Source organism: Takifugu rubripes, chromosome 17 (assembly GCF_901000725.2).
Source record: "Takifugu rubripes chromosome 17, fTakRub1.2, whole genome shotgun sequence".
NCBI classification, from domain to species: Eukaryota; Metazoa; Chordata; class Actinopteri; order Tetraodontiformes; family Tetraodontidae; genus Takifugu; species Takifugu rubripes.
Genome location: NC_042301.1, coordinates 13,819,611 through 13,846,503, shown reverse-complemented (window position 1 = coordinate 13,846,503; position 26,893 = coordinate 13,819,611). Strand labels below are relative to the sequence as shown.

General features: G+C 46.7%; 1 protein-coding gene across 3 annotated transcripts in view; it reads left to right on the top strand.

Moving 5' to 3' along the window:
* Positions 1-24,733, top strand: part of cntln (centlein, centrosomal protein) — a 56,978-nt gene extending 32,245 nt beyond the window's left edge. For 2 of the 3 annotated variants that reach the window (XM_011612913.2, XM_011612912.2), the window contains exons 16-27: positions 950-1,434; positions 3,987-4,059; positions 5,302-5,383; positions 5,641-5,915; positions 9,131-9,346; positions 10,498-10,595; positions 13,179-13,305; positions 13,399-13,536; positions 13,628-13,813; positions 15,987-16,187; positions 17,780-17,854; positions 24,028-24,733. In XM_011612913.2, the coding sequence (XP_011611215.2) occupies positions 950-1,434; positions 3,987-4,059; positions 5,302-5,383; positions 5,641-5,915; positions 9,131-9,346; positions 10,498-10,595; positions 13,179-13,305; positions 13,399-13,536; positions 13,628-13,813; positions 15,987-16,187; positions 17,780-17,854; positions 24,028-24,138 (2,067 nt within the window). In that variant the 3' untranslated portion in view covers positions 24,139-24,733. Of the gene's footprint in view, positions 1-949; positions 1,435-3,986; positions 4,060-5,301; positions 5,384-5,640; positions 5,916-9,130; positions 9,347-10,497; positions 10,596-13,178; positions 13,306-13,398; positions 13,537-13,627; positions 13,814-13,951; positions 15,492-15,986; positions 16,188-17,779; positions 17,855-24,027 lie in introns of those variants that run through there. The other variant, XM_029851185.1, reaches the window with a different exon arrangement.
* The last annotated feature ends 2,160 nt before the right edge of the window (positions 24,734-26,893 follow it).

Genomic DNA, 26,893 nt, shown 5'->3' with positions numbered 1-26,893 from the left:
CTTTGTCAGTGCCAATGAAAGAAACCCGACAGAATCATAACTGTGGAAAATGCTAGACTTAAGAGGAAAGGTCATGCCATCATTTTAAAAGTCAAGATGGAAATAAGAAATAATTGTTACTGTACTGAATGTAAGTACTTCAGCAAATACAGCATGGGGGTGATTTAAAGTTATAGATCAGAGATGTCAGGGGTCTGCGTATATTTATGCATATATCCTTTTAAAAAAGCAGTCAAAAGCAGGGATGGGCATGTAATTTTGTTTGAAAGGCAACAGGACACAGCAGCAGCCACAGTGAGGACTAAATAACAGGGAATATTGCCTCCAGGCACGACCCCAGTAGGAAGCTGTTCCGTTAAACAGTCTCTAACAAAGATCTAACAGGAAGTCTGACGGCTCGTAGTTGTTGCCTCCTTAAGGGTGACCAGGCTGAGTGTGTGCCACTATGATGGCCAGGTAATCCTGATGGCTGCTACATCAAATGTCATCTAGCAAATCATACCTCCACTGTGAGTTTCAACATTCTGCTTCAAAATTTGTGCATGTAATCGCAAAATCTATGTGAATTTCACCATCTTGTTGTGGAGTGTGAATCCAATTATGAGTACCCAAGGTGGTTTCTGCACAGCCCTCAATGATTTCATTAGCATGCTTGCCTAAACTACTATTTTGTGGTGAAGCCATCAACTGCAAACTCCAAATTTAATATCTCAGAGCAATTTAATGTGTGTTACTTTTACTGCACATTCCCACACCACTATCTTTCAGCTTTGTATTTACTTTTTTGAGTCCAATGAATATATGCATTGATTCCATATAGCAGTGGGGAAAGTGGAAGGTCCATATGCCATTTTAATAGTACAGTTACTGTGTTTTAAATGTAAAAATGCTAAATATACAGGGGTAAAAAAGATATACCACTGAGGCCTTCTATCTGTGATTTCTTCAGATTGAACAGCTGGAGCGAAGGATGATGTCCCTGGAGGAGGAGGCTGAGTTACTAAGGGATGAGAAGGAGCAGTTACTTGAGGCGAGGGAAGACTTGACCAAAACCTGCTGCACACTCAAGGCGTCCTTGGAGCATCTGCGAACCCGGGAAGCCGTCCGTGAAGAGGCAGCTTTATCTGAGGCTGAGCAGCATCGGCGTGAGACGGCAGCTCTAGAAGTCCAGCTGGCTGCCGCACAGAAGGAGGCTACCCCGCTCCAACGGCAGTTGCTCAAACTGAGACAGGATCTGGGGATCCTGAGAGCAGCCAGGGATTTCTATAAAAACCGTGCAACAGGACAAGCACGGGCAGGCGGGATCGCTAGCAACATTAGCAGCAAGGTCAAATTCAAAAGCCATCGAAGAGTCAGTCGCAATCAAGCTATCAGCTGCCAAGGCCGCAGCCCCAGTCCTGCTAAGGACGAGTGGGAGGACATAAGCCTAGATAGGTAATGATACTTACACACCGACACTCTTACGCTCAGTCTCACTGCCTCATTATTTTCATGTGGTTGCAGTGGAGAGGGTAGGCTGGCTGAATTATGGGGGGGCTACGCAGTATCGAGGGGACAACGTGCGTATGCAAAGCATAACCAAATGGGTGATTGAATTTCATTGTGTGTCTAGTTGGTATTCAGAATCCAAGAGAAGATCGCGAGCAAGAATGATAGAGAGGAGAAGAGAGGAGGGGGGGAAACCACTGTCAGATCCTTTGAAATATCCTGGGATGCCTTGCTTGGAGCTCATTGACTGAAATTTGCATGCAAAATTAGCCACCTCTCTACACGGAGTTGAACCCATGCCAGAAAAGCCCAGGGATAAAGGGGGCCGCAGAAGCCTTGATACCTTCCAGTGATGCCATTTTCAAGCACTAGTCACGTTACCCAAAATTGACAGTTTGGCAGTTTGATTTAATTTACTAGGCCTTTGCATATTCACCAACCCCCCACCCTCCTCCTGACAGCGCTAAGGATTCCTGTGCAAGCACCACCCACCTCCGCTAGATACTCACAACCATATATTTATGGGCGCTCACCCTGTGTACAGTCCTGTTATTTATTTTGTGACACATCAGATCACCAGTGTGTGTTTTCCCAACCCTTAGCCCTCCCTCTATCGGCACGCTCACGTACACACCTCCTTCCCATCTCACCCACCCACCTCTTCCCTCTGCTAGACTTAATTTAGTTGGATAAATTTTGAATGACCCTACTCGGCTCCGTACCAGATGTCTACAAGCTGTTTAACACCCTATAAATTAAGAACCATCGACAGTAATTATTTCATGTATGTTTTATGCAAAAAAGCCACTGAGCCAGCAATGGTTGAGTGATGGTTGGAATGATTTCATTTGGAGCACTCAGAGCAATCACTGATATTTATTTTCCTTCCATTTCTCTCCCCGGCACACCTCCTTTTATTCGCGTTTTCCCTGTCCGACTCGTCGACAGATTCATCAGGCTGTAATCCACCCCCATCGGTATTCACACAAGGCCGTTTTGCAGGCTCTCGGTGAGGCTATGTCCTGTTTTCCTAATGCCCTCTCCATGTGGCTAGTAAGCAGCAATCTAATATAGCTTTTACCTGAGAGAAGGATCTAAATGGATTTGTGAGGAAGGGGTCTTAACTCAGATTTTGTCTTATTTAAACAGCGGCCACCTGATTTGTCACTGTAAAGCCTTCAGGGTCTTTCATATCACAGTGGTCTTATTAAGGAATATCTGGCGTAGGCATTCTTGGAAATGCAGTAATTCTGCCTTAGGAGGTTTGGCCTGAGAAGATGCCAAATAAAGATGTCAGAGTTGTGGTGCTCCTTGGGTTGTTTTTTTGTTTTTTTTCTTATGCCTGTCTCTGGCTCACACTCGCAAGTTGTGTGCTGCTGGAGGCAGTTGGCCATTTTTGGTAGGTCAGCACTTTTGTTTAAGAGTCAGGATGGAGCAGAGGCATGGTGAGTACACTGGTTTTAGGTCACTAACAGCCATGTGAACATGCCTTAGCCTTGTCATTAGGTTGTTCAACATCCATATCGGTTGATCTGATTGAGAAATTACACCGGCCTCATTAGTTCAGTGACAATTTGGTTAAATGGCTTTCAGATTCTTGGCATTCCTTTCCTCTTTAATTGCACAGAATCATGACAAACTATTCTCGATCCTCTGAGTTAGTCAGTGATTTCATTATTTGACCTCCACGTGTGAATGGATTTCATCAATATATGAGCTGACAGTCCATTAAAGGACCGGTAATTTGAAATGAATATCAGATGACAAAAAAGACGTTCAGCATGAGAGAGCTAGTGTTTTTCTTAGAACTCTTCAAAGTGGCAAGGATAAGTGAGCTCCAGCAAGTCCCTGTGCCCCCGTCCAAACCAGGTTTAACCCTAACTATGAGCCCTCAGCCCTGTCATGTTCTGGCTGGATTCCCTCTCTGTGGTCTTTACCTCTGCTGCTTCTCCCAGGCCCCACCTTAATAAACCCACCAGCGTAAATGTCACTGGCTTCCACCTTCACGTCAAAGGTCACTGTCAATAAACCTGTGTGTGCACGCGTGTGTGTGTGTTTAGGAGAGATACAGAGTGTGTGTGTGTGTGTGTGTGTGTGTGTCAGGAAGCACTCTCCGTGCGTCCATCAGATGCAACTTTGCTTGGCTCCCCTCAGCCGTGGCTCTCACACACGTCTGTCACACACAGCAGGCTAATGAAGGCCACAGCCGCTCTCATACATGTTGATGCATTCACCATCAGCATCACACGCTGCACTTTTACTTCATTTACACCCACATTTACACTTCCAGCTCTGAAATTGGACGGGACATTGATTTTCTGTTGGAAGAAGGGTGGGGTCAAAATGCACATTTATTTATTTATTTATTTCCTCCCTGATGTCAACTAAATCAACCATAAAAGGTAAATTGGCGTTTGTGTCCAGCAGTGGTAGATTAGGACCGTGTCTTTGGGGTTTGGCTTCTGGACTGGACTAACCACTCTCACTTTTGTCTGCAGTGACAGTGGGGAAGGCTTTGTGGACAGTCTCAACAGTGTGCACTCGGGGACAACACACGGACAAAAAACGAAGGTTTGTCTGCACACGAATGTTCATTGTTACATATATTTAATCCTGTATTGGAGTGGTTTCCTTGCAGATTGTTCTGGATGTGAATGTCATGAAGTCACTTCCTCACTCTGCAGTTCCAACCCAAAGAAAAAGTGCGATATTTGAGCACCCCAGGGCTCAGATGCTGTCTACAATGAATGCAGCAGCTGTAGTGTTCACGGGATTTGAAAAACATAAAGAAATTACATTTGGTTTTTCATGTGTTCATCAATATGAGAGGCCCAGACTACATTAATAATATGATCAGATTAATAAAACATTAAAACCGTAGTTAAGCGGGCTGTAGCTGCATGAGTCCATCTTAAAAAGGCTATTCAGAATGTGGTTGTTGGTGCATCTTTTTCCCCTGTCTCCATGCCATAAAATCAATAGGTCCAGACCCTTCTGTTGTCCATGTCAAACCACTTCACGGCAGGACATGGCAGCTCCAAACCCGCAAGAGATATGTCCGTCAAGTCGAGAGTATAGAGGGGGACCTTTGGTGATAGTCTGTATCCTGTCCTTGCTTCCCTTTTCCAGAAGACGGAGAGGAAGAAAGAGTTGTTAACATATCCAGGGAGCTGTCAGTCTGCTCACCCTCAGATCCCCTTTAGTTTCCCTGGCTCCAGATCTGCTAAGTACGCCCATCAGCTTCTCTTGGGTTTATCTCTATGACAGCCTGGGTTCCTCACGGCACGCTATGTCACAAACCAAAGGGTTCATCTCCTCTCTGCTGTCTGCAAGACACCGTGTGATCAAACCTGGCACTGATCAAATCCTACCTGACCCCATATACAAAGGAAACGGGTAGCAAAGGAGGGATGTAGTGATGGTGGGGGGCTTCTTTGATGTCGCTACAAACGATTTGCAATTGGGAGTTGTCACACATACACACCTATAAGTTCAAATGACTCCACACACACACACATGTCACACTGTAGGAGTGAATCAGGGTTTTGAGGGTGTGATTGAACAAAGGCGGCATTTGCAAGCATCTGTCAGGAGTTATATCCGAGCTGAGGAGCGTCGAATCTAAAGTCGGTTTAACGTGCTCAGGTGAATTATTAAAGCCAAGGCTGATTTGTCCTGTCGCTTCCAACTGAGCAGCCCGTGTGATCACAGTGTCATTATGAGCTGCGTTTTAAGAAGCGCAACATGTCAAGCAGTTGTGTTCGGTTTAACAGCTGCTTTTCATCTCGGTCTCTGGTTTGTGTGCTCATTCAGTCCTACAGATGCTCGCTGGTGTCGAGCAAAGAGGCCCCAGCGAGAGAATCCAACAGGAACCAACCTAGTGGTTTTGCACAAGGTAGGATGCGTTTTAACTTTAAATAAAAATGAATTTACTTAAGAAAAAAAAAGGCATCACTTGTTGATACGGCATGAAAACAACCAATTCAGAGTTTAAGAGGTTTTAGTTGACATTTGATATTGAGGCTCACATCTTAGCACTGACGATGTACATACTGTACCACTGTTAACTCTCAGCAGTAGCTTCTAAATATGGATTTTTATTTCCTGGCCCTTGTTAAATCTGAAGCTACTGCATGTACTTCTTCCTGTTAGACCATGAACAGCATGAGTCCTGGGAGCATGGGACAAAAGGAGCGAAAAGGAGGTGGAGAAGGAAGAGGATGCTAATGAAGGCGCCGCACCGCTCCGCCTCCTCCTCTTCTCTGCAGCAGCGTATCGAGTCTCAACAGCGTCACATTGACGTACTGCGGCGCGCAAAGGAAGATGCCGTGCTTTCAGCCAAAGAGCTCCACAGGGCCAACGAGAGGATCAGAGCACAGCTCACCTCCCTCTCTGAAAAACTCAGCAGCAGTAAGCAGCTCACACAGGTAACTTGGGGGAATAATTCCATCTTTGTGGCTTTTTTCGGTGTTTGCTCGGGGCTGTGAGCGCGGCGGCAGCAGGTCCTTTGCCCTTATCATGCTTAACAAGTGTGGCTGACAGGCCGACCCTTGTCTGCTGAGGTCACTCCCACTCCCACTGAGAGGAGGAATATATCCCTCTTGTCTGACTGCTGTCGTCTTGTGCCATTGAATGTTTCAAGAAGCCTGTTCTCTGTCACACTAATTGTCCTGAGCCATATATATGTGTCTGTTCCCTCTCCTCGTGGTTGTTTAGTATAAACTATTAATAAAACACTACCCACATGACTTAACAGTATGTTTTCTCACATATAACACACACATCCTACACAGACATGGTCATTAATGCAGGAAACAATCATTTCACTTGTCTGTAGCAACAGCCAGCCGTGGCTGACTCCACACCTTATTATTCATGTGCATCTGATGTGTAACAGTGCCAAAAGTTTATATTGGACTTGTGCTCAAAGGTCAGAGTGTAGCCCTCTCAGTGTTGCTACCTAGGAGGTGGCCCTCGTGCTCCCAACAAGACATCTGATTGCTGAGGCCCATCGAGACCTTAGACTCGGGCCCAGCAGTAAAGCCACATGTGCACACACACAAACAGACACACTGTAACTTGGATGAGTGAAAAGAGGGGAGATTGTTGTCTTCCTGTTTGTTTCCTCTTTCCTCTTGCAGTATTAATACCACTCCATCAGAGAAAGTTGGTGTTGACTGACTTACCAAAGTAAGATCCCGTTGGCCTCTGGAAAGGGCAGAAGGTGATGGACTTTGGGCTTGTTCCAAGCAGTCCTTGCTTGCCAACTCTCTAACTAAACCTCCATTTGTAATTGGCTTAAGACAGCCTGCACAGGGGCCGTCATGTGAGAAGTAGTGTGGCAGTTTCAGAGAAACTTGTTTGCGTTTCCGTGGCTACTGGTCCTTCGGACATTCTGCCTTTCCATTTTTGATTCAATTTTTTCCCATCCTACTTTCCCATCGCTCCTTTTTCTTGTTGTTTCCGCAGTTTTTAAGTGTTACTCGTATGTTCCTAAACTGCCAATGAAAGTTTCGTTTGAAGTGACATTTTGCTGCTACTTAAATCCCTGCTGGTGAAACAGACATGCAGTCGAGACGCTAAAAGTGCTTTCTCATGCTGCACTCAGCGCTCCGTGTTCCAGCCTAAAGGCAACATGTGTTGAACAGCATGGTGACACTTTTGACGTATCCCCACAGGTGCATTCATGTTCTTTCTGAATACGACTAGTTTCTCAGTGTTTTAACCTTGTAGACCTTAAAGGTCACAATTTATTCACAATCCTTTACGATGTCATTTTCATCAAAGTAATTCTGTACGTTAGAAAAGTTAACTACCCGGCAAATAGGCCAAAAAATGACAAGTTGACAAGAGAGGATTGCAAACCAGACAACTTCAAGCATTTGAATGTGCAGGTAAAACCTCAAAGGGAGTGTTGTGCAACCTCAGTAAAGGTGTGTAAAGTATTTTATACCCCACATCCATCTTTATCGTGAAGACGTTTGTGTAGCAACTGAATTTGGCCATGTTGCTGTATTGCTGTAGAGTAATACTAGTTGTTTTTTTTTATTACCGATGACCAAAAACTACTGAAACGAGACCGCTGCTGTCACAAACTTCAGACTCCAGGTGTCATCAACCAGAATCATCCTCTTAAGCTGCATGAGAAGCTTTGTGAAATTCAGGTGGCAGGTGAAGCATGCACTCCTAATTCTACCCTGCCTAGCTCCTGGTTTAATGCGCTAGTCATGCGTGTCATCTAAATACAGGATCATTTTGTTGTTTGGATTTTCTTCTTGACTGTAATTTTGTCCTGTTTGCTTTGCTTTGCTGTGTTCTGTGACATCAGCAAGCATATTTACTTTATCTCATTATTGTAGGGTTCCCTACCCTCCTCTAACATGTACCTTGATGGGATTATCACTGGATTAGGGATAAATCTGGCAAAACTGAATACACCTTAACGCTACATACATTTGGGTTTATGTTTAACTAGACTGAAATATAAGAACAAATTTACTTGCATATGCACATGTGTGACAACAGCCTATGCATTCTGGTTTTGTGGCTATTTCAGAGGTCTCTTTCTTTATCCTGCTAATTATCAGTGGGAACACTACCCAGCCGAGAGGGAGGTGTTCTTTCTTCGGGATTAATGGACAACCGGCACATCAGTCTGTGTCAGTGTCATCTCTCAGCCAGGCTGAAAATGGCCTGTGAAATCAAAGCCTGTCTTACAGGAAGTGCCATCAATGCCACTCTTGATTCTCACACCGCAGCCAATGCCTCACTTTTCGCTCTCTACACCTCCCCTCTCAATCCTCCCCTCTTCCTCACCTACTTCTCTCTCTTTCTCACCCCTCTTGGGGATATGCCATGTGTGTCTTCAACATTACAGAGGAAACCTAAAACAAGAAAGATTCTATTAAAAGGTGTCAGCCAGCAACCAGATATCAATATCCTGCTTGTATGCAGAGCAGAGAGCAAGCCCCTGGGAATCTGTGGTTTCACTCGAGTGTGTCTGTGTGTGCGGGAGTGAGCTTTTACTCTGTGTGTTGCATACATCTTTACATATCATGTCTCATATTTATGTCATTGAGTATCCTTAATGTTCAAAGTGATTCAGAGAAAGAAAGAAAGATAGAAAGAGAGTGTGTTTACTCCCAAAGCTGACTCTCAACAATCACACAGAATTCTGCTTTTAGCTCTGTCAAACATATTTATTTTAGATATTACACAATGGCTTGATGTTGTGTTTATCACACCAAAATAAATAACTCGCCAAAGGTGGAATTCCTTCTGTCCCAGAGTGCCTTTGGATTGTGCAGGATGGCTTTATTATGCATGCCAATCACAGTGAGAATTAGACCCTATTGACTGGGCATCAGCATAATCTTTCTCCTAATTAGCATAAAAGAGGGAGCTTTATCACGTCTGAGATTGTAAAGCAGTGTGTGGCTCGCCTGTGGCGAACTCGTACACCATTCAAACATATTGTCTTCTTATTTGTTTAAAAGCCAACATTACACTAAAAGTCAGCTTGCTGTACTTTCCCCAAGTAATGCAGAGACACCTTACAATGAAGTGTCCTATTTTGTTGTTTCAGTTTTTAATATCGTCAGCAGACCCCTTGCCCAATAAATCCATCTCTCTCAAACCACAGAAGCTGACCTCTGACCTGACGGGAAAGGAACAGCAGAAGAAGGTTCTGGAGATGGAGCTGAAGCAGTGGAGGCAGAGCACATTCCCCCAACAGCCCGCGCCAACAGTATCAGTAACTCCAGAATGCTCCAGTCAGGGCCGGGCCGCGCCCGCACCAGCTAATGCTGCATCCCAGACCCTGGAGGCTGAGGTCAAACAACTCCAAGCTAAAGTAAAGGTTGGTGTTTGAGTTACAGGCAGAACTCGTGGGTTAATGATTTGCCCATATCCTTTGTCTTATTGTGCACGCCTTATTAGGTAAATCTCTTAATAGGATTATGCTGTTAGGAATTATGTTCATTTCCAATTTTGTGCACTACGAAGCTTGAGTGAATAACACCATCAGTAACAAGGAAAGGAGTTCTGATCCTGTTTGGCTCAAAAATTAATTTACTATGCTGCTATTATGATCACAGCATCACAATCCTTTTGGAGCGGCAATGCACTTTTATGATATGTAATTTCGCAATTGCTTAAGCGCACAATCGATGAGTTAAATAAAATCCCCTGAAAGAAAATATTAAATGTACATCCAGATCACCTGAAATTAGTTGTGATTCGGACATGAATTTGCATTTCTTGTCATTTGATCTTATTACAGCGTACCTGTCAGATTGACGAGTAATGGGAAACAGCAGTAGAGACGTGCCCGACATCATAGGGAATAAGATGTGAGGGGTGTTACAGTATTATCACCCTCTTCAGCGTCTGCTCGTCAGCGTCACCGAGCAGATTGCTGCTGTCGTTGCACACGGCAACGGAACTCATGTCAGGTGGCAGCGCGGAGCAGACAAGAGGGCTGCAATGAAGGGGTGAATGCACGTGGTTACCGAAGGGTGGTGCTTGTATAGTTCCCTCAAGGGTCACGGGGGCCCTTTACTCCAAAAATGTGCATGCACATTGAAATCTCCATCAGTCTTGTGATCAGAAGCCAACCTGTCACTGTGAAGCTTAATGTAGAGCTACAGGAGATTAAAAACACACTATAAAAGGCAGTCATTAATATTAACACCATGTTTGCTCCTGAATTTTCAGACTCTTTTTATGCAAAGCCGCAGATAAAGCATCTTCAGGAGTATAGATCTTTAAAGTAGTTATTTTCTCTAATTACCACCCATATCTCATCCAGTTAGAAAAATATTGCTTTCCTCTTAACCTCTTTTAGCACCTTCCACCCTCCCGCTGTAGCTATAATGAGGAGGCATGCTGCGCCTGACCTGTCATCAACCGTGTCGTGAAACCCTCCCCCCCACACACACACACACACACACACACAAACACACACCCAACTACATTAACCAACACATGCGCCTTGTGCTTTGCCCCCAGAGTACAAGTGCAGAGGTCACAAAGCAGGTGGCAGCTAACAAAGCCCTGCGAGGCCAACTCCAGGAGAAGGAGGACCAGCTCCGCCAGCTGCAGGACAAGTCAGTCTCTCACTCTTTTTTTTTTTTTTTTTTTAATTAGTTGGTTCTGTTCGTGACATTTTTCTTTTCCCAGCTTGGGATCGCTGCCGTTTCCTTTTCCTTTCTACGTTTCTTTTGGTCTTTGTCTCTCCATCTCCCCGCGTTTCTCTCGGCTCATCCCCTGCGCCTCTCATCTGTAGTGCTTGAATCCACCATGTGGCGGCATCCTGTCTGTTCCTCTCCGCTCATGCACGCTTCCCCTTTGCGGGAATCATTTACGAAATTATGCGCGTTCTCATGAGTGACTGCATAGAAACGACTCGAGAAATGGATGCGCATGCACGTGTGGGTGTCTTGTGTGTCATGTAGTGTGGTGTTACTTATGTGGGCAGCTGAAGCAGTGCTGATCAAAGCAGCGTATTGATTGTTTTCGTGCCGCAGGAGGGACCGTTTTGGCCCATGACACTTAAACCCACACAGCATCACACTGGCCTGTGGGCCACAAGCCCTAATGAGTTCCATGCTTCACCCACTGTAGCTGCTGCTACATTAGATAGTCAGAATGTACATATTCACTTAGAGAAAGTGCTGGGATTTCAACAGCCTTGTGAAAGGCAGACATTATCCTTCTGCATAAGGGTCTCATCTCTGAACCCAGAGAAATGTACAAAGAACAACTTTGCTTTTCTCCTCCTTGCTCTCTTTGTCTTGTCCGCTGTGTCCTCTGCTTGCCATCCTCAATAATGCATCCCAGGCATGTGTACAACCGCAGTGAGGATGTGGTGTGTTTGTATGCGACCAAAGCACAGTGGATCGCAGCCCGACGGCAGGAAACACCCCTCAGATGAGTTTTGAACGACGGCTTCATTCTCTCATCGCGCTTTCGCTCACAGTCTCCAACCTGACTCGCCATCTCCTCTATCCTCCCATTCCTTTTGCCTGCATGGAGGGACCCCTTCTCAGAATGAAAGACATGTCTAGACGTTTCTGAAATATACATCTCAGCACACACACGCGCGGGGAGCAAGCCTGCTTTGCCCCTTAAAGAAGAGAAGGGGGGAAAAAAAGAAATGAATTTCAAAGTATAGCGGCATGTCCTCAGTCAATATCCGGCACTATGGCCCTGCCTTATTTATGAAGCTGCCTCTTTCATCTTTAGCCCTGTTGTCTATCAGCCACATGAAACGTCCACCAGCGCCTAACAACATACACAGAAAAGTGCGCTCTCACTCTCAGATTCACAAAAACTTCAGACCACCGCCTGTTATCATTACAATACAGGCATGTTTGATGAACAATATTGCCAACACGCATGGAAAAAAGAGAACAAACCTGCCGACGATTGGCTCTCTGTGCCTCTCTTCCCGCTAACATTCATAAATAGAGATCACACAGGGCGGCAGGAGCACAGTGTATCCCTCATTCTTTTTTATCCTCTATTCTTTTTGGGGTTCAGGGGAAGAGAACATCTAAAATAAATGTTGTCTCTAATTGCCATTAGCATTCAGGCAGAGGGAACCGCTGTGTGCTATTATCGCTCCTCTCCGTCTTTAAGTCAACACTAGACAGTCATCTGAAAGGTTCAATATGGGTTTTCTCATTAATGGCCAATTCCATGGGGTAACCAGCCAGCGCAACTTTCCCCCAAAGACCCCTGGCTAGACTCCACTCTCATTTAATTTAATGTCACTCCGATAGGACAAGCTCACATTTATTTAGCCAGTTCGCCCTCAGGCGTTCATCCACCTTGGGATGCAGGGACATTTACTTACAGGAAAGCATTTGCTCAAGAGTTGCATCATCTGTTTATTTAACACACAGAAGCCATGATGCGTGTGGGAGTTCAGCGATCCACTACAGCTTTAAAATAAAAAAAAAGGCAAAAAGCATTTTAATTAACTGCATCCCTATGATCTTTATTCTATTTGTTCTAATTCCCCGAGGCATAGACAACCATGAAAAATGCCTCACACTTGCCTTTTATGAAAACGGAATAAAATATACTAACATACTGAGCCCATTTAACACAGGGCCTTTACTAGAATATGGCTGCGCCACGTGCTGGAATATTTATCATGTCAATACAGTTGATGATTAAAGTAGAAAGCGATCCGAGGCGCATGTTTCTAGCACCGAAGCCACGAAGTGTGGCTCTCTTTACCAGCGCATGGCAGATCACAGAACATTTCATTTTAGATTTGCATTTCCTGTTTATTCATTTTGTAACAATTACCCAAGCCACTATATTAATGCGCTTTGAGCTAAAAAAAAACAAAAACATTTAAATATTGATTGCGGTCTTTCAAGTAGCGTCGGTGCTGATTCAAATTGCTGTTTGTCATAAAAGACTCCCCCGTCACTTCTAATGTGGCGTTCCCTGCCACTTGTTCTAATATACCGTGTGCCCGTCAGAATTATATATGCGTCCTTATTTCACTCCCCCCTCCTTTAACCAAACAGCATGCCAGCGTATTTAGTTGTCATAATAAGCTGTCACGCTTGATTCACTGCACAGGGACAGTGTGCCTGCCAGCTGTGGAAGCTGCACGTGGACACAAATATGCCTGTAGAGTCCTTGTTCAGGTCCGTCAATTATGCTTTCAGGACGAGCCACGCGGAGCGAGATGCTAACATGAAAAGGCAGCTGGTGGAGGACTTGAAGACGAGGCTGAAGTTCCTGCAGGAGATGGAGAAAAGTTACCGCGGGCAGGTGGAAGACTTGGAGAAGAAGGTACGCTAGGAGAATTCCTTTCGTGGAGCAGTTTTTACTTTTTTGTGCGAATACTCAGATAATGTGGCACATTATTGTCTTGGGTTTGTGTAGGTTAAAACTTTATCAGAGGAAGCCACTAACAGAAAAGCCCTCATTGAGTCTTTAAAGAGGAGGTTAAGTGTCGCTACCACTGAGAAGAGCCAGCATGAGGCCTCCTGCACAAAGCTAAAGGAGGATGTAGAAAAAAAGGTGAGATGGCACTAAAATTGCAGTCATTTTGAATGTGTATTTTGCTGCTCTGTTTCAGTTTACATTCACACAGCTATGCATTTCTTTACAGGAGCAGCGTGTGCAGGCCTTACTGGCTCGTTTGGCAGCTGGTGAAAAGGCGTTAGCTGATCTGGAAAAGACAGCCACTGACAGAATGGAAGGGTTGGCACAGCAGAGCTCTCATGCCTTGGACAAGCTACAGAGACAGTTAAGCCAGGCCACCTCTCAGCTGGAGCAGCTTCACTCCTTCATACAGGTTAGGCTGATATGGTAATTAAGCTTCAAGAAACCAGATAATAAAATTAGCCCAGGCTTTATTCATTTATACTGTAACAAAAAGTGGAAGGCTTAATCCATCGCCTTGATAAATAGACATTTTTTTTGCCTTTTTCAGGTCTTTAACTTCACACCAAAAAGGCATTTCAATGCAACTTACATGTGACCTAAAGTAGAGACTTCTAAAAGCCTCCATGCATACGCATGTAGGGGAGCACGGTTCATGCTCATGTATCACCTCTCCAGCATTCCCATAACCTTAGGGTGGTGCAGCCATTGTGTTGTTGTGGAAGATTCACATCATTGTTTGTCTCCCCCGGCTCCTGTGATTCTCCATAAGAACACCAAGCCCTTTGATTGGACTGCCTGACGTCCGGAGGAGATTTACTCTTGTCATGTATTGATCAGGACCGGAGGGCTGCATGTGTGCCCGTGTGTGTGTCTGAGTCTGTGTCTTTATGAGCTTGGTTTTTTTTTTTGTTGTTGTTTAGTTTTTTTCTTTGTGCCTTGATGTGTCGTGTGTGTTTGTGTAAGAGTCTTCTTTGTGTGCCAGAAAACCCTTTTGGCCCCTGTGCATGCCCCAGGCTGTAAGCACTGCTTGTTGAACTGCTAAACAGTGACCCTGCATGCAGTGACTACTCCAAAACACACACAGACACACACACCCTGAGATTAAAGATTTTGCCATGTATCCCTCCTGCTAGAATTTCAATATTGGAGCAATTTTGGTTGGAATCATTATTGTCTGGGATATGAAGCCTTATTAAAAGTCTGGTTGAATTAACACTAATTTGATTATTTGCATTGTAAGAAAGAAGGTGCTTGATTAAATGATTGCTAATTGGGAAAAGAAAAGGACATTTTGTTGTGGCTGCATAATAAAAATAAAGTTGTTTCCCCTCACAATCTGCTCTTCATATCTTCCAGCAGCCCTTGTGCCCCCGTGTGTAGAGCGGTTTAAAGGTGGCTGGCTGTTAAAGGGGAGACATTTTTGTTGCTGATTTGATCTTCATCTCTATGCCCTAATCCTCACCCTGCTTAAATCGTCCTTCTGGCGGTAGTGATAGTGATCGTAGCCCAGCTGAGAGCTCCCAACACACATGCTGTACATTTTCTATATGAATAACATGCATTTGCTCGCAAAAGTGTGTGAATGCCTGCAGATCTTTCAGACACTCCCAGGACTGAGATGAGCGATAAATTAACCCTTTAATTTCTTACTGGACTGTGGGATTTAGGTCAATTTAATGTCACTCTGGTAACCCCTACAAGTAAAATAATAGGTTTTCTTTTTGGGTAAAAAGGATTTTTCCATGCATCATTGCATAATACAGTTCATTGTTTTTTTTCTATATTGCTGTATCTATTGATGCACACACCTTTTTCTTGCTTGGTTTGAATTGTTTGCTGTCAGAGTTATACGTTTTTTTAATTTGTTTCTGTGTTTTGTGAGTTCTCTGGTCTCCAGCTCTCCCTCATCTGACCATCTATTCCAAGGTCAGCTCTTCAGCAGGCTTACAAGGGAATGATACAGAAGATTATTGCCTCGATCAATAAGCTCAAAATGAAGCAAAGGGGAGTTTACTTTATTGACTTCCTCGTGTACAGTGGCAGTTTTAACATTTAATTGTCTCTCTGTATTTAGAGCAAACTCCCATTTAGTGCCTGACAATTGTGCCATCCCAGGTCTGCCCGTTCTCGCTTGACACTCACACGGGTACCATTTAAAATTGCCCCTCATAGCTTAATTATTTACAGTGTTGTGCTGCACGGTTGGACTTGTGAGAAAGCAAATAAATAAATGAATGTACTTTCATTACCCCCTGTCTCTCACTCTCTGATGCGATGATTCTGTCTGTGGAGATTTTAGCAAACTTTTGGGATGCGTTTGGTATCAAAGCCGCGTTCCCTCTGCTTTCAATCGACAGAGCAGCAAACCCTCAGGTCCACATTTCTGCAAGGAAGCTTGAGGCGAAACCGAAGAGAATCTGAGCGTTTCAAACTCAATATTCCTCCATAATGTACTAGGTCTCTCTGGCACATGCTTGATCAATTTCATTTATTCATCTGATCGGCAGAGTTATCCCCCTTGTTTTTTTATATCCATTTCATCATTCTCTTCTCTTTTTCTTCTCCTTCCACTCCCCCTTCAGGGCCTGGCCAGTGAAATACTCTTAGACGTTCAAGAGGTCAAGCAGCACTTGATGAGGAGGAGGAGGAGGCAGAGGCAGGCCGGTGCTGTGGCTGCGAAGGGCGGCCTCTCAGCCAAGTCTATGATCAGAGCCAAGTCCATCGCTGCCTCCATTCTCAATATGTCTGAGAACGATCTGGCAGACATCATGGACACTGACCAGGTAGGGGTCAGCGTGCCATACAAACACTAAATTGAGGCTCTACATCCATTAACGATTGTGTCCAGAACACTCACGTGCCTGGAATAGATTATCTGTCCTGAAATATTTGAAACATCCCTAAAATTTTTGGGCAGATTTGCACCAGAGAACTGGGGGGGGGGGGGGACGTCAATATCGGACTGTTGCTTCCAGCATCTGCTCCGTCACTGGAGACCAGATGAGGTGTAAGGAGTTACTTTAACTTTGGACTGTCCGCCGGGACGAAACAGTGTGGTCAAATATATTTAATCCTGTTCCTGTCAGCCCCTGTCTGCACCAAGACATAACGATCTGGAGAAAAGTGTGCTCAGTCTTGGTTGTGGATCTTACTGTTGAAGCATGAAAACAAATTGCACCACTGGCTAGAGATCTACCCGTATTTATATGTGGTTACCGTAGATCTCGATGGGCTGCGCCTTCTGCCACCATGAGGCTGATGGTTTGGTTTTTTTTTTTTTAAAAGGTCAACTTAAGTTTGACTTCAGGGCACGCTTTAGTTGCCTGACCACAGCTTAATGGAGGAGCAGGATGGGGAAAAGCACAGTCCAGCAAAGACACTCCTGTCACACTTTAAACAAGGCTGAAGGTCTTCGCTTCAGGTTCCCAGCCGCTGGTCTTCCTCTCAAATATTTCCGCAGCTTTGATTGAGTTCGCACAACTTGTTTCTTTCTCCTGAAAACAACCATTAAACGAAAGATTCACTAAAAGTATTCACTTTTCCAGCTCGGGAGAAAACTTTCCCTGCCTTGGATCAAACCCAGCCGTGTCATCACTTAACACCTCCCTGGAACAATCAAGCTCACGTCCTCTGGGACTTTCTCCCTTCAATCAGAAGATGGGAGAGGTTGCACAGGGCACTTACTCACACTTGAAACCAATTTTAGCCCTTTCCAGCTCGACTCCGCCCAGGAGGTGACAAGGAAGAGTTCTCACTTGACACAAAATGTTCCTAATCAGAGCTGAAAGGACTGTGGCTAAAATCACTCATGCTTTTCTCATTCCTTCTTTAACACCAATCAAGAATGAAGAGGATGATAAACAACCCACAACGATTCTTTTTATACTGCAACTGTCGCTACGCCTGCTTCCACTATCACATTGATCTCTACGGAGCTCTGGATGAAAGTCGCCACCTAAGCTGCCTCTGTCAAAGTCCTCATAAAGTTTCCCTTGACGTATTTCTCGCCACCTCCGGTCTGTGTGCTTGTTAGTTCACCAGTCTGCCGGTACTTTAGGATGCTGCTGCACAGCCATGCACCTGCCCTCCCCGGGTCCCTGTGAGGCCGTGCCAGGCACGTCGCATCATTTGTAGCCGCAATAAGGCCAACTTGGCCACGCCGTGGCTCTTCGGCCTGTCATTAGAGGTAACAAGCGCGGCTACTCTGTTGGATATTTAGACATGAGTTTCATACAAGAGCATCCCGGCAGCTTCCCTCTGAGAGCTTCATGGTGGACAGGTCTACTTCCCTCAAGCAGGATTCTAATAGTAGTTTTTCTGATGACGCTGTGTCATCCTGTTCCACTCGTGTTCACAGTTTCTGTTATGCTTGCAGGTAACGGAAGCCCATTCAGAGAGTGTGAAAGACCAGGAGTGGCTGGACCACTTCAAGCACATCCTCCATCAGAAGGTCGGGCTTACTGATCTCATATTTTCACCAATAATCGGATTATTGTGTATTAAGTGTTATTTTTGTGTGAGAAATGGTTGACACGGGTTTCTCTCAAATACATTTTAAAAGCAATGAATCGAGAGATAAAACAAAGAAAACATACTCCAGCCTGACTGTGAGGGTGTAAAGTCTTTGTGTTCCCAGCGTGTGTGTGTGTGTGTGCGTGTGTGTGCTGGTGCTTTACTCAAGTGCTGTCAACATCCACTTGCAGTTATATGTGTATGATTGAGAGAGTCGAGTGTGTGTGTCTCATCTGTGCTCTTGTCAGTGGCTGCCGCAGGCACTCATGCGTCGCCTCCGCACCGCGACACACACCAGACACTGTTCTCGTTCCCCAGATCTTCTCCTGACCTTTCCACCTCACTCTCCCCCTCCCACACTTATATACACACATACACTGTACTGAATCCATGTTTTTCCCTTCTAGCTGGACAGCTCTCAGTTCCTGTTCTGTCTCTCTGCCATCTTCCACTGTCCTGTATTCATCACTTTATCTCTCTCCGTCTCTCTCCCTCCCTCTCTCTCTGGCTCAGACCCCGAGGCAGCTTGTTAGTGGGGAACTAAATATTGATTTGGTGGGCCTGTCGATGCCAGGAGAATGAGCTAGTGTCCACCAGAGACCTCGGCACCGGCAGCCTGCTATCGACGTTTTCCGTGGGCAGAACAGGGGTGGTGGAAGGAGGGGGGAGCCGTTGTGTTGAGAGGAGGAGGAGGAGAGCAGGGTATGACAAGGCTGAGACTTGCCCCTAGGTCCCTGCGGGGACCACTGGGACCTCCGCAGTCCCCCCCACTCACTGCAGCAGATTCCTTCTATCCCCTTTCAAGTCCATCTTGTTCTCTTTTTTTGTTATTTATTTCTTTACCCCCACTTGCTTTATTCCTTCTCACCCTTTCCTCTTGTCGAGTTTTTAGTATATCGCTTTCAAAGAGGCACATGATGTGGATCTCGCCCTGTTTTTGATAATTCTGCGTGTACAACAACTAAAGAAGGGCCTTTAATACACGTTTAGCACACCTCTGTCGGCCTAATAAGTGTCTTAATATGCCTGTACTATAGACTCTAATGTGAAGAGGATCCACTATTTTATGAGAGGCAGAACACGTGTGACCGGGCCCGTCACCCTGCCCATGACACTAATAACACACTCCCTTAATAGTGATATGATCTCACCCCAGAGCTGCGCTCACTCACGCGCGCACACATACGCACACATAACTGGATATTCGGGTTAAAAAGGCAGCGAGACAGAAATAGACTCAATCAAAGGACAGTTGAGAGCAAGTTTCGTGTCCTTAACAGGCTGGCTGTCACCGAGATGAGGATGAGCCAGCTGTGCACGTGTCTGGCTACATGTGTAGAGTGTTCCAGCGCACGTCTGCGGTCCCACGGCAGCCTCATCTTGTCACTGTCAGCGCCTAATGGAGCTGCCAGAGGGACAGCACTTTATTATCTCAGTGGCCCTGTCAATAGCACAGCCATCATTCACCGGGTGGAAGCGCGCGCCTGCGAACAAGTGTCTCCGTGCTCGGCATCGCTGTCGTGCACCGTCACATGTCAACACAACAAGAAAGAGACGTCCGCGACACTGCCGCCAGGAATGAAGACGCGTCATTGGGAAAACGTGGCGTTCTCGTTCTCGTTCCCTTCCCGGAGGTCCCTCGCGGCCCCCCGCCGTGTCCACGGGACCCGAATCAACCATCATTTCCTCCCGCACCTCCACACCGCCGAGTTAGCGATATCAAACTGAGCGCATCTCGGTGGAGAGCCACCGTGAGCAGAACCGGGGTCGAGGGACGGCGCGGTCTAATAATCACGAGCAGGCCGGGGGGGCGAGTTGTCTAGCTCCACTGCAGCCCACCGTGCACAGGGCCAGCGGAGAAGATGGAGTGTCCACAAGGGCCACGGGGGTCCAGGCACCGGCCCGGGGATGCATTGATTTAATTGCCTTTGGTTTATTTGTAGAGTCCTAATTATTGACTGGAGGTAGAATTTAATGGGCCGAGTCTTTATGAAGACGGGGAAATGACTGGCTTCTGCTGCTGGCCAATAATGAACACGAGCGCGCAGGCGTGCGTGTGTGCGTGCGCGTGCAAACACAGCGTTCCCCCCAGATCATTTTTCATACTCATTTTGTACGTGCACACACTCATCTCAGGCCTCATGACAGCACAGAAACATTTAAAAAGTCATTGACTGCGTTGATTTCTTTACGAGAGGACAGTGGTTTGGTTTACTGGTATCTCGGCGGCGCAGAGGGCCCGCTAATATTTACTTCACAATCACGCCCGAGGGAGACGTACAGGCATCACTTCTTATCAGCCTGGAAACTATAACAAGCAGGTGAGCATTAGATTAAGGCAGCGGAGAGCCGCCGGACCAATCTGGACCCGACTGGTTATAAACATCAGAGGTTTTTATCGGGGGACCGCGGGGCCGAGAGCCTTCCTGTAATTTCTACCTTCTATTGAACTTCTCTATTGAGCTAAATGACTTCATTTGCATGGAGCAGTGGATCTTATTGCTGCAGCTTCTCGTCGCTGCTGTGGCGCTTCCAGAAAAAGGCGTCTCGTCGTTAAAAGTACTGAGCGAAACAAACAACCAGACCGGCGGTGCAAAAGTTCGCTCCGGTTGGTGCTCGTTGTCTGCGCCTGGCTCATTATGCCTCCGTAATGACAGAGAACGTCTGCGAGTCCCACGCTCCTCTCCAAAGGAAAGTGACTCTAATTAAGCCCCATTTAATGATTGAGCTAATTAAATCAGCGACTCTTTTTCTGTCTCTGCGTGTGCGTTTGTATGAGCGTGAGGGGGACTGGAGCAGAGCCTTTGTACTGTAAATATGTCATTGGAGTTGGGGGGGGGGCATTCCCCAGAGGAAGCTGCTGTTGAGATTGATTTATTTATTATTTATTCATTTCATTTAGCGATTGACAGGGCGGCCAGGGCTGGTTTGTCAGACCTGGCCCTTTGCCACCGCGGCCGCCTCCCGCTACGTTAGCGAGCCTCACGTTTAGCCGGGGCGGATCGCTCCGGTCCTGCCTAAAGGATGCGCCTCTTCTCTATGGAGATCACCTTTTTAACTATATACACCCATCATCACCTCATTTTCACACCTAATGAGTAGGGACCTGAAACAAAGACCCGGGGCCTCCCTGTGTTTAATCGCGGGTGTATTTGGGTCAGATCCCTAACAAACGCACGTAACGATGTTCCCAAACAACGTATCAGGAAAAGGAGAGATTTTTAATTACGGTATTTGTGGCCCCAAGTGTCCAATTCCCTTTCATATCCGTCTCTAGTGGCCCAACGGCGAGGAAAGAGGGATCTGCTCCACGGCAGGGGTGGGTAATTACGAAGGAGAGGGAGAGAATAGGCTTGGTGGTGATCTCCTTACCTGAGCTCCTCTTTGTAAATGTGACAGAGTCATTATCAGATAATCAAATGCAAGACTTTAGCCTGATGCCTTTGTGCTTTTCCTTTTTTTTCTATCATGCTGCTGTTGTTGTTGTTATTATTCCCCCGTTTGATCAATTTGATTTTCAAACAAAAGTGAGAAGATCAAAGATCAAAGAGCTGTTTTCTTCTTCTTTGATAAAACTAGCATAACTACTTCTCGCTCACCTTGAAAAGTGGCCTAGATTGGGAATCCGCTCAGCAGCCTGGGACAGAGATTACCAGCAAGAACCCTTCGCTGCTGTCGTGTAGGTACAATCTAAATCCTGCTCTGGGATTTTATTCTACTATTATTGTTCATTTATTCACATCCTTGCTCTCGAAATCTGATCGTGTTTCTTTAGGATTTCGTGTTAAGGTGCAATAGCATCTCTTTTTAACAGCTATAACATGCTAAATTCCTTAAAATAACATGCTAAATGTCAGGGTTAGCTTTAGCATCAGTGTCTGACGTTTAGTGGTTGGTTCAAAGTGATACTGGGCTATGCAGAGTAAATATAAGAGGAAAAATGAAGGCTTAAATCTTGAGTGATTTCAGTAGTTTCTGCCTCTCGTGACGCCTCTCTGTCACGATTCGGAGCCTCGGCAGCTCAACGTGAGCTTCGCAGCCACTCACAAATTGGGCCCTCGGAGCTAATTGCACTAACTTGTTTCGGAGGAGAGGAGAAAAGAGCTGGAATGATCAATCTTTATTTAAAAATAAAGGTTGTGCGTGCGGTGCCACATGGAGACAATGGTCACTGGAGTGCTTCAACTTTGAGCCGCTGCTTGCCTTGAGGTTTGCCCCAGGCTGTAGAATAGCAATGTCATTTAATTGGCTCATGAAAACACCTTTTGCTTGCAGCCCCTGTCTTTGTCTTCACACACACACCAGCTCCCTCTCACACACACGCCTGTCAGTGTTAGTGGCTTCATGTGTCAGTTCCCTTCTAAAACATGTTCATGAAATCATACCTGGACCAAAGGTCTTCACTGGGGGGCCTGTTGAATAGTAATAGATGCGAGTTAGCAAGACTTAATGCAACAGTAGCTTTTTTTTTAGCGTTGCCAAAGGGGACAGGGCCTCTTCCAAAATAACAGTTATGTAGCTGGTGTTGGCTAGCTCAGCCAAAGGGGACAGGGGCCCCGTTAAATCAACTGTAGCATAACATTAGGGCCCGTTGCTAACGCTGCCTTAAGGAGCCCAGGGGATCCAGGAGAGCAGCTGCATCATAGCTTACCTACAACCGTCCTGAGGGTTACTGGGCCCGAGCAAACACAGCGGGTAGATGAAAGGCCGTGATGGTGCTGCCCGTCCTGTCTGTAACCTGCGTGTGAGCTTCCATTGTGCCAGAGTGGGTCGGGGCGAATCACGCTGTATTTGTTGATGAATCGGAATGACGGGTGGTTTGTAGGACGAGCGTCAAGAAGCAAACGTTCTGGAAACTCCCTCTCTCCGCAGTCATTTCCCATTTTTCACGTCTTTCCGCTGACTCGGAGGTTCCCTGTTGTGGAGTTCGTGGCTCCAGTTGGCGACGATGAGCCCGTCAGACCAGAGGAGAGGAAGCCGGCACCAAAGTCCGGAACTCACCCAAACCCTGTCGGGTCTTCTACACGTAAATAGGCCCCAAGGTTTTGCTTTGAAAACACTTGATGAGCATTCTTTCAGTTTTATCATCGGTTTATTTAGCTCATGTTTACCTGTTTGCGATGTTTACCCGCACTCTCATATCGGCATTTTTAATGATCCAGTCTCCATGCTGTCCCATGGAGCCTCCTCTTGTGGCTAAGTCTCTATTTTAGTGGGTTTGTTTGCATAGCTAGTCCCTCTCAGTGCAATTAGCTGATTAGGAAATTGTGCATTTGTGTGTTGGTGTGTGTTGGTGTGTGTTTGGTGCGTGTGCATGTGAGACTAGAGTGTGTGTGCCGTCCCGGGGGCCCGGACGCAGGGGGAGATGTCTCAGCAGTTACTTGAGTGCAGTCGTTCTCTCAGGAAAAGCAACGCGTGTTTGATGCATCCACCGCTGCTGGAACTGACTCCCAAACACACACACACACACACACACACACACACGGGGCCTGGTGCTCTTGCTCATGGTGCCTTTTAATGAAGAGGACTGTGTCGGGGGCGGGGAGGGGGCACCGGGGGGATTTTTCAGGATTTCTGGGGCAGTCCTCCAGATGCATCGGACATTGATAAGATGGTCACAGTTGCTGCCCTACTTCCAATATTTAATAAGTACCAGAATAAAAAGGCTACTTTATTCACCTTAAACTGATTCACCATTCCAGATTCAGGTGACGAGTCGGGAAAGTAATCCAGTGAGTGGAAGTGAATATTCCGGCCTTTGCTGGAGCTTTGGAATGACTTCAGCCTCTCAGGAATGCAGGAGTTATTCCTCCTTATTTCTATCCAGGAATCTTCATTAGCTTCATCCTGGCTTTGCCAAAGCTACCGTGAACGTGCGTCATGTTCAATGTCTGTTTCTGAAATGTCGACTTCTTATACGACTTCTTCTCAAGGACATTAAATCAGGAGGATTTATCCGAGGAAGAGTTGGGTGGAAGCTCAGTTCCTGAAGTTTCAGCAGTGTCAAAAAACCTTTTTTTTTCTTTTTTTTTGTGCAATGGTGTTGCATTTGTATGTTTTCCTCATTTTCTCTAACCCGGCACCCCCACATGCTCCCCCCCCCCCCTGCAGATCCCCTCTGTCGGCCAGTTAATGGAGGCTCTGCGTGTGAAGATGAAGGAGAGGAAAGTGCTGACAGAAGAGCTGGCCGCGCTCGCAACACCAGTCAGCGAAAAAGCTTGACTCCCTGGGCTGAGGCTGGGAAAACTGTCATCCTCCCCCTTTCACCCCCCCCTTCCCTTCCTCCTGGGTCCGTTCTCTGTGGGAGCCGGGCCGAGCCGGGCCGGGCCGGGCCAGGGCAGCAGCACCAACATTTGTGCGAGAACGAGCCCTCGACATCTGTGTTCGCGATCGGTGTCTGTCAGACAGGCCCGTTCACACCAGGCTAACTTACACACACACACACACACACACGCAGACACACACACACACACACACACACACAGCTTCTCAGCACAGGCCTGAGGTGATGAGGCGAATGCTTACACTCATTTTTAAGGTTTCTCTCTCTCTCTTTTTTTTTTTTTAAATTTGAAACCTCCCTAATTTATTTGGCACCTCGGGAACCTGAAGGTGCCGGGACTTTGAGGAAGCGGAATATTGAGCGTGCACGAGGGCGGAGCCGCTCCTCAGACCTGGTTCCGCCGCTCTCGGGAGCCACGTAACGTCGCCGCGGAGGATTGATGACATCATCAGAACCTGTTCTCCATTTTGTGTTCAATTTGAATTTTCCTGAAAAATATCTTTGAGTGTTGACAATAAAAGCTGTTTTCAGGAAGCGTTTCCCCTCTTCGGTCTGTAGCGAGCGGTGATGATCGGGGACCGGTCGGGGGGTGGGGGGGGCGGGGGTGGCGTCCCCCTCTCACCCCTGCTCGTGATTGACAGCCGACCGTCGGAGCGGAGGTCCTGTTGGTAACATGTGACCCCTGCTGTTGACATCATTAACGGGGGTCCGGGCAGACAGAGGCGGGGGCTCCGGCCCTCACACCACCCACCTCAGCCCCTTTCATCCGTCTCCCTCTTATTATTCCTTCGGAATACGAAAGCTCGTCGGCGGTCTCCCCTGTCCTTGAGTTGCCTCCCGCTCCAGAGACCACACACTCGCCGGAGTTTTACCTTTTCCTGTTGTTTTCCTGCCTTCTCTCCCTTTTTATTGTGTGTAATTAACAGTGTGAGGAATCCCACGTTCAGGAATTAAAAAGGAATAATTCCACTTTTGAATCCCCCCCCCTCCCCTCTCAAGTATATGCTAATGACGTCGTTTTCCTTTATCTTTTTATAATAAAGGATTAGGCCAGGACTGTCTCTGGCTGCAACTCGGGGACCAATTTAGCAAAGATCCAGGAGAGACGAGCCCTTGTGGTTAATTACCATTCATTAACATAGTTTGCATCTTTTCTTCTTCTCTGATACCCAGGAGCCAGCTATTGTCAATATTTGTCCCATATAACATGCCTGCCCCCCCCCACCCCGCCGTCACTGTCCTCCAGCGTAATGCAGTTAATGACAAACATTAATAACTGGGAGAAATCCGATGGTGTTCAGGGTGTAGAGGAGCGGAGCGTCGCTGCCACAGTTATCACCCCCCCACCACCACCACCACCACCACCACCCCTCTCGCTCTCTCTCTTGCATAGTCAACATGTTTGCCTGGCGCGGCACCCGCTCCTGTGACATATTCAGACCCCACCCCACCACCACCACCACCACCACCACCACCACCGTGGCTGCCAGCTCCCCTGGGTTTAATTAACCTGGCCTTGCCTCTGTGGCCCCCCCAGTGAAGACGTTACAGTGATCCTGAGACCCCCGCCCCTGATGTCTCCCCTCTATGAGTCATCTCTTTCTTTTCAGTGCGGGAACAAGGTGGCACCCTCTCTTCCTCTCTTTCACTGTCCTTGCCTCTCTCCCTTCTTCCCTCGCTCGGCTCTCATTAGGAAGGCGGTGGGGTGGGGGGGGAGGTGGGGGGGGGGCGGTTCCTGTGGGGAATAGCTTTGATCCTTTGATACTTCCAAATGCAAAGTTTTCCCCCTTTTATGCATTCCAACACTCGCAGCTCCTGACATTTCCGTCCTCCTTTATCCCTCTTCATCACCCTGTCTTTTCCAGGACAGTGGGGGGGTGGTTGGGGTGGGGGGGGGGTCACGGTTTGACCCACGGGCACGTGTCGCTGCGCTGCTTTGTTGTGCATCGCTGCTGAGCAGGAGGAGAGGAGAGCCGGAGCACAAAGGGAGAAGCGGAGGCACAATTAGCCTCGCAGAGCTCGTCAGCAGCTGTGGCGTGGATGCAAAAGAGCCTCGGGTGGCTTCTTCTCCTTCGCTGACACAGTTTCTCTGCGGCGATCGCTGCCAACACGTCGGCTGCTTTGATTCCACACACGCTGAGACACTTGGCACCGTCTCCACAACAAGGTGCTTGTGACATTAAGCCAAATTTGTTTTTGACAAATCTATAATGCAACATGTTTACCGCTTTCATTGTGTCTCTCCCTCGTGTTTGATCCACTGGGAGCAGGATCAGAAACAAAAGTTAGACCCTCCCGAAATCTCGGATTAATAGAGAGTCTTTTCTTTTTTTTTTCCCCCTTAAACTTTGAGATCACAGCTGCGGCTCCTCCGGTACACGCATGCATAATTTTCTTTTTTATCATTTTGGATGCCACCTTAGAAAGAAAAAAAAAAAAAAAAAGAGGAAAGGAATCCCGGTCTCCTGGCGCGCATATGCCATGTATACAACCTCATTGATCTTCACTTGAACAAGTCCCTCATCCTCCTCTACAGCACTCCAGACATGAAACGGCAGCAGATTATGGGTGGATGCGGCCCACCGTGGGAAGCTAGGGAGCAGATAAAAAGGCCAGCCACTCGGGGGACTAAAGCTGTGTTTTGAAGGCCGAAAGGAAGCGCCGGGTTCCCCGCACGTATGCATCCTCCTCTCC